The sequence below is a fragment of the Chelonia mydas genome, chromosome 1 (assembly GCF_015237465.2).
Source record: "Chelonia mydas isolate rCheMyd1 chromosome 1, rCheMyd1.pri.v2, whole genome shotgun sequence".
NCBI lineage: Eukaryota > Metazoa > Chordata > Testudines > Cheloniidae > Chelonia > Chelonia mydas.
Window position 1 is genome coordinate 249,216,405 of NC_057849.1, and position 10,906 is coordinate 249,227,310.

General features: G+C 45.9%; 1 protein-coding gene across 3 annotated transcripts in view; it reads right to left on the reverse strand.

Annotated features, from left to right (window-relative positions):
• The window catches only part of NT5DC3 (5'-nucleotidase domain containing 3), a 32,612-nt gene extending 22,309 nt beyond the window's left edge, over positions 1 to 10,303 (reverse strand). The window contains exons 1-2 of one of the 3 annotated variants that reach the window (XM_037879733.2): positions 9,567 to 9,696; positions 8,868 to 8,960 (exon numbers count right to left, since the gene is read on the reverse strand). Coding sequence is in view for 1 of the 3 variants with exons in the window: in XM_037879723.2 (XP_037735651.1) it covers positions 9,567 to 9,771 (205 nt within the window). In the remaining 2 variants the exon portion in view is untranslated. Of the gene's footprint in view, positions 1 to 2,039; positions 2,178 to 8,867; positions 8,961 to 9,566 lie in introns of those variants that run through there. The other 2 variants (XM_037879723.2, XM_043541920.1) reach the window with 2 other exon arrangements.
• Between the last annotated feature and the right edge of the window lie 603 nt (positions 10,304 to 10,906).

The following is a 10,906-nucleotide window of genomic DNA, read 5'->3' on the forward strand; positions in this document are numbered from 1 at the left end:
TCCAGTTCTCTTTTAAACCCTGTTATAGTCCTAGCCTTCACAACCTCCTCAGGCAAGGAATTCCACAGGTTGACTGTGCGCTGAGTGAAGAAGAACTTCCTTTTATTTGTTTTAAACATGTTTCCCATTAATTTCATTTGGTGGCCCCTAGTTCTTATATTATGGGAACAAGTAAATAACTTTTCCTTATTCACTTTCTCCACACCACTCATGATTTTATATACCTCTATCATATCCCCCCTTAGTCTCCTCTTTTCCAAGCACCGGAATAGGCTTCCAAGGGAGGTTGTGGAATCCCTATGATTGGAGGTTTTTAAGAACAGGTTAGGCAAATCCCTGTCAGGTATGGTCAAGGTTTATTTGGTCCTGCCTCAGCACAAGGGGCTGGACTTGATGACTTCTCAAGGTCTCTTCCAGCCCTATATTTCTAGGATTCTACAAATATAAGTAAGTGTTGATGGAAGCTATTAAGCCATTTCACTTTAATATGCAGACTTTAATATGGTGGAACGATGATACTCAATAGGACACAGTAATACCTGATACAAAATATACAGGGAATGACACAGCAAGTCTCTCTGGTGCGGGAGTGGCAATATTTGTGAAAGAAAGTAGCAAGTCAAATATCGTAAAAAGTCTTAAATGAATTAAATGGTAGCATAGAATCTTTATGGAAAGAAATTCCATGCTACAATAATAGAAGTACAGCAGTAGGAATATACTACCAATCACTTGACCAGCATTGAGACAATGCTTGCGAAATCACTCAGGGAGACCAGAGAGGCTACAAAAACAGAAAACCCAGGAATAACAGGGGATTTCAACTATTTCCATATTGACTGGGTATATGTCACCTTAGGATGGGATGCGATAATAAAATTTCTAGACACCATTTTAATGACAGCTTCTTGAAGCAGCTACTCCTAGAACCCAAAAGGGGAGAGGCCAATCTTGATTTAGTCCTCATGGGAACACAGGATCTGGTCCAAGAGGTGAATATAACAGAACCGCTTGGTAATACCAACCATAATGTAATTAAATTTAACATCCTTATGGGGGGGAAATACTAACGAAACCTACCATAGTAGCTTTTAACTTAAAAAAAAAAAAAAGAGAGAGAGAGAGAGAACCACACAAAAATAAGAAAGCTAGTTAAACAAAGATTAAAAGGAACAGTCACAAGAGTAAACTGCCTACAAGCTGCATGGAAACCATTTTAAAACACCATAACAGAGGCTCAAATGTATACTCCAATTTTTATTTTTTAAAGTAAGGACCAAAAAAATGCCCCCATTGCTAAATATTGGAATAAAAGAGGCGGTTAGAGGCAAAAGGGCATCCTTTAAAAACTGCAAGTAAAAATCCCACTGAGGAAAACAGAAAGGAGCATAAACTCTGGGAAATCAAATATAATCGGGCAGGCCAACAAAGAAAGAAAAAGACATACAAACTAATAGCAAAAAAAAATGTAAGCACATCAGAAGCAGGAAACCTGCCAAACAATCAGCAGGGCCACTAGTCGATCAAGGTACTAAAGGAGGACTCAAGGAAGACAGGAACACTGCAGAGAAGCTCAGTGAATTCTTTGCATTGGTCTTCACTGCAGAGGATATTAGGGAGACTCCCACATCTGAGCCATTCTTTTTAGGTGACAAATCTGAGGAACTGGCCCAGATAGAGGTATCTATAGAAGGAGCTTTGGAACTAAAATAATAAATTAAAGTCATCAGGACCACATGGTATTCACCCAAGAGTTCTGAAGGAACTCAAATATGAAATTGCAAAACTGTTAACTGTGGTGCATAACCTATCGCTTAACTCAGATTCTGCACCAGATGACTGGGGGATAGCTAATGTAATGCTGATTTTTTAAGAGGTTCTAGAGGTGATTCTGGCATTTCCAGGCCAGTAAATCTAACTTCAGTACCAAGCAAATTGGTTGAAACTATAGTAGTGAACAGAATTATCAGACAAATATATGAATGTGATATGTTGGAGAAGAGTCAAAACAGCTTTTGTAAACGGAAACCATGTCTCACCTATCTATTAGAATTCTTGAGGGGGGTCAAGAAACATGTGGGCAAGGGTGATTCATTGGATATAGTGTACTTGGACTTTCAGAAAGCCTTTGACAAGGTCCCACACCAAAGACTCTTAAAGCAAAGTAAGCAGTCATGGGATAACAGGGAAGGTCCTCTCATGGATCAGTAACTGGTTAAAAAATACAAAAACAGAAGGTAGAAATAAACGGTCCAGTTTTCACAACAGAAAGAGATAAATATGGGGGGGTCCACAAAGATCTGTACTGGATTATGTGCTGTACAACATATTCATAGGTGATCTGGAAAACGGGGTAAATAGTGAGGTGGCAAAGTTTGCAGACAATACAAAATTACTCAAAACAGTTAAGTCCAAAGCTGACTGTAAAGAGTTACAAAGATCTCACAAAACTGGGTGACTGGGCAACAAAATGACAGATGAAATTCAATGTTTATAAGTGCAAAATAATGCACATTGGAAAAAATAATCCAACAATATATACAAAGAGTTAGGGTCTTAAAGCTTTTTTTGGGGCGGGGGGGGGGGGGGAGAGTCATCAGGGATGGTTCTCTGAAAACATCTATTCAATGTGTAGTGGTAATCAAAAAAGTTAAAGTTAGGAACAATTAGGAAACGGTTAGATAATAGACAGAAAATAGCTATCATAATGCCATTATATAAATCCATGGTACATCCACACCTTGAATACTGTGTGCAGTTCCGATCACCCCATCTCAAGAAGAGATATATTAGAATTGGAAAAGGTACAGAAAAAGTCAACAAAAATGATTAAGGGTATGGAACAGCTTCACATGAGGAGAGATTTAAAAGATTGGGATTGTTCATCTTAAAAAAAAAAAAAGATGACTAAGGAGGGATATGATAGAAGTCTATTAAATCATGAATGGTGCAGAGAAAGTAAATAGGAAAGTGTTATTTACACCTTCCCATAACACAAAATCCAATTAATTTAATAGGTAGCAAGTTTAGAAACAAACATAAGTACCTCTCCAAACAACACACAAACATAGAACTGGAAGGGACCTCGAGAAGTCATCTAGTCCAGTCCCCTGCACTCATGGCAGGACTAAGTATTATCTAGACCAGGAATCACCAACCAGTATATAGCAAACAAGTGGTCCATTCTGGAGTCTCTGACAGTCAAATGTAATCTCTGGCCACTAAAAATCCAGTGGCACAGTGGGGCTAAGGCAGGCTCCCTGCCTGCCCTGGCCATGCACTGCTCCCAGAATCTGCCAGCATGTTCCTGTGGCACCTGGGGGAGGTCTCTGCACGCTGCTCCTGACTGCAGGTACTGCCCCCGCAGCTCCCATTGGCTGGGAAAGGGGAACTGTGGCCAATGGGAGCTGCGGGGACGATGCCTGCAGGGAGGGGTAGTGCATGGAGACCCCCTGCACCCTCCCTCCCCCAGGGGGAGCAGGAACCTGATGGACGCTTCTGGGAGCGGCGCAGAGCTGGGGCAGGCAGGGAGCATGCCTTAGCCCTGCTGCACTGCCGACTGGGAGCCGCCCACTGTAAGCATCACCCAGCAGGAGCCCATCAACCCCCTGCCCCAGCTCTAAGCCCCCTCCTGCTCCCCAAACTCCCTGCCCCAGTTCTGAGCCCCCTCCCAGAGCCTGCACCCCCTCCTGCACTCCAACACTCTGCCCCAGCCCAAAGCCCCCTCCTGCACCCAAACTTCCTCCCAGAGCTTGCACCACTCACCCTCTCCTGCACCCCAACCCCTTGCCCCAGCCTCAGCCCAGAGCCCCCTCCCACACTCTGAACCCCTCGGCCCCAGCCAAGAGGCCGCACCGCCTCCGACACCCCAACCTCCTGCCCCAGCATGGTGAAAGTGAGCGAGGGTGGAAGAGAGCGAGCGACCAGTGGGGGGGGGGGGGGGCAGGGGGGAATGGAGTGAACAGGGCGGGGTCTCAGGGAAGGGGTGGGGTAGATCCTGGGTTGCGCTTAAGTTCAAAAAGTGATCTTGTGCATAAAAATGTTGGAGACCACTGATCTAGACCATCCCTGACAGGTGTTTGTCTAACCTGCTCTTAAAAATCTCCAGTGATGGAGATTCCAAAACCTCCCTAGGCAATTTATTCCAATGCTTAATCACCCTGACAGGAAGTTTTTCCTAATGTCCAACCTAAACCTCCCTTGCTGCAATTTAAGCCTATTGCTTCTTGTCCTATCCTCAGAGGTTGAGGAGGGAGAAAAATTGTTCTCCTTCTTTTAACAACTTTTTATGTACTTGAACGAGTGGAGCCCATTGCCAGGGGATGTTGTGAAGGCCAAAAGTATAACTGGGCTCAAAAAAGAATTAGATAAGTTAGTGGAGGATAGGTCCATCAATGGCTATTAGCCAAAATGGTCAGGAACACAACCCCATGCTCTGGGTGTCCCTAAGATTCCAACTGCCAGAAGCTGGGACTGGACAATAGGGGATGGATCACTTGATAATTGCCCTGTCCTACTCATTCCCTCTGAAGCATCTGGTACTGGCCACTGTTGGAAGACAGGATACTGAGCTAGCTGGACCAGTGGTCTGACCCAGTATGACCATTCTTATGTTAAATCTCAACCTGGAAAAAAGAAAAATGCTGTCTATAATTTTATTAAGATGTTTGACTACCCGTAATATTAAATACACACACATTTACTCCTGCTACTACTTTTGAAGAAAAAGATTTGTTTCACGATACTTGACAGAAATCCCTGTTTCAGACACAATACGTGCATTTTTGACACCTCTATAAATATGTTTTCACTTTGTTTTGCTTTTACCACCAGTATCCTCTCCTTTTAGTCTGCACTTCTTTCCTCACCATTACTAGTTCTTCTGCTGTGCATTAACTGTTTTAAACTTTGGTTTCAAGCACATCAGGTATGCATAGAAGCACAAAAGATTCAGCAGAAAAATCAAACAGAGTTAATCAAGTGTAGGATAGATAAAGCAACACATGAAATGGCCCACGGTCTGAAATCCATATTGGGCTTCAGAAATGACTGTTTATTTACCCTTTTAATAGTACACTTACATAAGAACATTAGAACAGCCATACTGGGTCAGATCAAAGGTCCATCCAGCCCAGTATCCTGTCTTCCGACAGTGGCCAATGCCAGGTGCCCAAGAGGGAATGAACAGAACAGGTAATCATCTAGCAATCCATCCCGTCGCCCATTCCCAGCTTCTGGCAGATGGAGGCTAGGGACACCATCCCCGCCCATCCTGGCTAATAGCCATTGATGGACCCATCCTCCATGAATTTATCTAGTTCTTTTTTGAACCCTGTTATAATCTTGGCCTTCACAACATCGTTTGGCAAGGAGTTCCACAGGTTGACTGTGTGGTATGAAAAAAAATTTCCTTTTGTTTGTTTTAAACCTGCTGCCTATTAATTTCATTTGGTGGCCCCTAGTTCTTGTGTTATGAGAAGGAGTAAATAACACTTCCTTATCTACTTTCCCCACGCCCGTCAAGATTTTATAGACCTCTATCATATCCCCGCCCCTTTAGTCAACTCCTTTCCAAGCTGAAAAGTCCCAGTCTTATTAATCATAATACATATGGAAGCAATTCCATACCCTTAATCATCTTTGTTACCCTTTTCTGAACCTTTTCCAATACCAATATATCTTTTTTGAGATGGGGTAACCACATCTGCACGCAGTATTCAAGATGTGGGCGTACCATGGATTTAGATAGAGGCAATATGATATTTTCTGTCTTATTATCTATCCCTTTCTTAACGATTCCCAACATTCCATTCGCTTTTTTCACTGCCTCTGTACATTGAGTGGATGTTTTCAGGGAACTATCCACAATGACTCCAAGATCTCTATCTTGAGTGGTAACAGCTAACACTTGCATCATTTAATTCCAACTCAGGCAGGTAAAGATAACAGATAATTATTCTTCCCAAACAACAATGAAGTAAACATTGATATTGTGCCATTAACCCCCAATTTCCTAGCCCCAGAGCCTGAAAAGACCTCTTTCTCTCAGCAATGGTGCATTCAGCAACGGTGCATTCACCGTGCCACAGTTATTTCTGTTTTTCCTCAGTGTTTTTGCCCAGAGTTCATTTTATAGATATTTCATGGTTGCCTGAAAGCTGTAAACTGAGCTACTATAAACAGGTTTTAGATATTAACTACTTTGTCTGGCTGACATACCTCAAGCCACATACTACTTAGGCCAAAATGACTTAATGTAAGATGACTAATCAGCCCTGACTGAACAATGAAATAAAAACTAAATGTCAGATAGCCTATAACAAACAACCTCAATCGCCAAGTGATCCTGAAAATACATTCCCTCTGCCTCTATATTCCCATCTAAGTATTTACAGACCTCATTCCCCTAACGTAGGCCAGACCTCCTCAGCAGCACCGTCAGACAATGCCTCTAAAAATATTTTTGGGCGGAATTTGCAACCAACCTGGATAAGGAGTGCCAAAAGAGCAGAAAAAAAGATCCAGACAGTATGCAGCATGTATGTTTGCATGACCTCTACGTTTCCCCACCCAAAAAAACCCTGTATTATCCTTTGAACTCTCTCATATATGGCAAAAGTGCCTGCAATGATACATTTGTTGGTGTGATTTTAGCGCTTCTGAAAGATGGGAGACTGAAGTATTATGCAGAATGATTATGCCATGGGTAGCACAGGGCAAGCTTCCTCACAGCTTTCTCTCAATATGCCTAGACCCTGATACTGAGGAACAAACTCAACTTCAGTCGCCAGACCCCATTCAGTCCTTGGCTTATCTAGTGAAGCTGCAGACGTGTGCACCTTGGTAATGCTCTACCTCCCCCGCCCCCTTCCACCCCCCCAATGATAATGTGGGCAGAGGGAAATGGAGCGAGCCCACCAAAATAATTTCACACAGGCCAAACAGCCGTCAGATAGTAACAACTCTCCGTCACTACCAACATTTTATAATCGTAAGACGCTTCAGAGAGCATGCTTTTCTGTAATGATAATATACCTGGGTGATTGAGGTTACTGGACCTTCAAATTCTCATCTAGCAATTTAGCCAGGCTGTTAAAAATACTTAGGTTTTATATAGGGCTTTTCATCAGTAGATCTCAAAGAGCTTCACAATCTTTAATGCATTTCCCTACCTCACACAGGCGTGCTGAGGAACAGTATTATCCCCATTTCACAGATGGGGAACTGAGGCACAGAGAGGCTAAGGGTAGGCCTACAGTGCAATAAAAACCCACAGCAAAGCCGTGACTAGCCTGGGTCAGGTGACTCAAGCTTGCAGAGTATAAAACTGCAGTGTAGGTGTTCCGGCTCAGGCTGGGGCTCGGAGACTTCATATGGGGGTCAGAGCCAAGGCCCAAACATCTACACTGCAATTTTATAGCCCTGCAACCTGAGCCCTAAAAGCCCAACTCAGCTGACTCGGGCTCCGAGAGCCTTACCCTCAGTCTCCCCTTGCAGAAAGCAGCAGCCCTGCAGTACCCAGCTGTTGCTCCTGAATACTTGTTACCAAAGGCAGCAAGATGCACCGCCTTGATGTTTGCGCTGGTGCTGCCAGCAGGGATCGGCGCCCTGCACTGCACAGCCTTCTTGGATGCTCTGGGCAGCACCTCTGGAGACACGTGGGACCAGCGTGTGCAATGCCTGAGGCAGCTCTTGTAAGTGGAGGTAGCTGTAGCATTCAGTCACTGGTGCGCTCCCTTGGGCAGCTCCCCTACAGCCAGGGCACAGTGAGCCTGGGACTCCACCAGCAGCCAGTGAGTTCCAGACCCACCTTCCCTGGGGCAGGCTTTCACTGAAGGTGGTGGAAGGCAGGGACAGAGAGACAGGTCGGTGCTTGGATGTCTTTATGTGCGTATTTACTAGTTTTTCCAACAGCTAATTAAGTATTTTAGGGGAAATTGTCAGAGCAAAAGTTGGTGGCCGCACTCTAGGGCCATCAAAAATATTGTTGTGAGAATCCCTGCTCTTAGTGACCGACCCAACAAAGCCTTGTTCCCCCATTTTCAGAAAACTGCCTGAAGTCACTCCGCACAAGCCTACTTATCAGCTTTTGATTCCTTGCTTCAGTACTTCAGAGTTATTTACCAGAAGTGGGGACATTCCTCTGCAGCAGTCTTGGGGTTAAATAGTAATTAATTAATTGGACTTGTAGCCAAAATAGAACCAACTAAAAGGTCACGTCACTTTACACTTTTGGAACATGACCCCTTTGCAAAAGGAGCCTCAAACAAAAAGATCACATACACACACATTAAATTAACTCCTTGCTTTTCTTATTTGTGTAATTTGAAAAAGTTCTGAGCTACACCATAGTAAAACATTTTCTTTCAAAATAGTTTTAAATATTTAAAGTTAATAGCTTCTAGTTCAAAGTTTTAATTAGAATGGTTCACTGTTACTTCCGTATTTGTGGTCTGAAAAATACGGATTCTGCCCCAATCATATGATTCCAACATTTGTTGATAGTGTCTGAAGACTTGAACTCTTATCAGTTTTAATGTAGTCTCTTATCTCTGATAAGAGTGAAGTCACCCATAATTTAACAGATGATTGTGAAAAGATGTTACTGCAGTTTTCATGAAGACAAAGAACCACATAAATCATGGTCGTACTAAAAATACTGTATTTGAGGAGCTGCATAACAGACTTCAGTCACCTCACCATGCAGATTCATATTTTAGCCATCTGCAACTAGTTACAATCACCATGATGTAAGGCCCCATTTGGCAACTACAAAGACACAAAAAGCAGCTTCACCAAATGATAAAAACAAAATGCATTTTTAATAGGTATGCTTGATACAAAAGCTCAACGTGGACTCAGTTTACCTTCAATTTGCCACCTAAACTCACGATCTTGTGGAAACTTTATTTTCCTTCTGTCTTATACAGCAAACATAATACCACCTAGTGCTGGTATCTCTAGGAAGGATAAAGCACAAATTTTATTTTGAGTGACATGTTTTGGCCTTTAACTGACTCATTCTATTTCCTGTTGGGGAAGCACCCACTTCACAATTGGCACCCCTAAAGCAACTCTTGAAGCAGCTAGCTTTATGAGATAAGGCTGCGCTACCACTGACCCAGGCTCCCTGCAACCACAAGTCCAAATCCTAGCAGGGGGCAGTCAGGCCTTTCCTTCACCCTTTCCAGGTTGGCACCAAGCTCCAGACAGTTTGCTGAATGGGGAGGTTTGGGGGAAGCTTTTGTTTAAGGACTCAAGGTCCTCCCTGCTCCCCAAGGGCATTCATGGTGGTGGGGTGCACTACCCAGGTTAATGAAGCCCCCCGTCTGGCTACCGCTGTGCACCCCAGAGCCCGGGATGTACTTTGGCAAGAGGCTATAACTGAAGGGCACCTGAATCACCCAGAGCCGCCTGGCCCGTCGGCAGGGCAGCAGAGGGGGTGGCAGAGCGGTGCCCTGCGGCAGCTGCTGCCCACGTGCCCGAGAAGGGGGGTGCCCCCTGGCCGCAGCATGACACTGATGCTGGCGGAAGCCCCGGTCCCGGGCGCGCTGCGCGGCACTCACCCTTGGTCACTCTCTTCGCCTCCTTGTAGCGCGCCCACAGGTAGCTCTTCATGTCCCGGGTGGGCGCAGGGGGCGGCTGCTGCTGCTGGGGGGCCGCCGTGCAGTGGGGGCTCGCTCTGAAGGCGCCGCAGCCGCAGAGCCCGGCGGCAGCGCGACCCGCACCCCGCATCCGCCTTGCGCCCAGCAGGGAACGCGCCGCCGCCATGGCCGGGGCTGCCGCGCCGCGAGCGACTCCTCGGCTCTGCCGCTGCCGCCGCCGGAGCTCCCCGCCACCAGCCTCTGGCCCCGCGGCAGCCGCGGCCAGCTGAAGTCACTTCCTCGAGCCCCGCCCTTCCCGCGCCGACTCTCGTGGGGGCCGGGATCAGCGGGCGAGAGGGCTGGCCGCTGCTGGTGCCACCCAGCCCCAGGAGATGCACGTGTCGCACCGCCAGCGACTGGGGGGAGGTGGGACCGGCCAACGGCGCGGGGAGCGAGGGAAGGCTGCTGCCGAAGAGGGCTGGCGTTGCTGCTGTCCTCGCTTAGGTTGGCACTTGATCCACAAGTGGTTTGGCTTCAGGTCTCTCCAAGCCCTTCAGGAGAGTTGGGTAAAGGCAATCGCCGGGCAGCCCCGTCCCGTGCAATGGGCCAGACTCCAGAGACAAGCAGGGCGGTCCCAAAACTAGCTGAGCAAAGAGAATGCTTTGCATAACCAGAAGCCAGGGATGTGTAGTGGTAGATGTCCTCAAGCAGTGCTTCACAACCTGGGGGTCAGGACGATCTTAAGCGGAAGCTCCAAGCCCCAGAGGGTTGTGGGAGCCCGGAACTTAAGGTAGAGGTTTGCAAATGTTTTCTTTGGGGATCGCGATTTTTTTTTTTTTTTAAGTCCAAAGGTGTACCAGCACAAAAAGGTTGAGAAACACCATCCTAAGGTGTCAGGCCTGCACCTGTTTTTCTTCAGGTCAGGCATAGACCACCCCACTCCCCTTTGGTGACCTTGGTCTGCAAGCCCAGACTCAAAAATCCAGCTGCACACAGTGGAGTTCAGAGACTGTTTCTATAAAAGAACGCATGCGGTGTAGTTGTAGCTGTGTCCATCCAAGGATACTAGAGAGACAAGGTGGGTGAGGTAATAGCTTTTATTAGACCAACATCTGTTGGTGAGAAAGACAAGCTTTTGAGCTATGCAGAGCTCTTCTTCAGGACTTTCTGACCCGTTTGGCCCAAAAGCTTGTCTCTCTCACCAACAGAAGTTGGTCCAATAAAAGACACTACCTCACCCATCTTATCTCTCTATATAAAAGAATATCAGGGTAGGATATGGGTACAGACCAATGAGCTGAAAGGGGATGGGAGACTTAAGG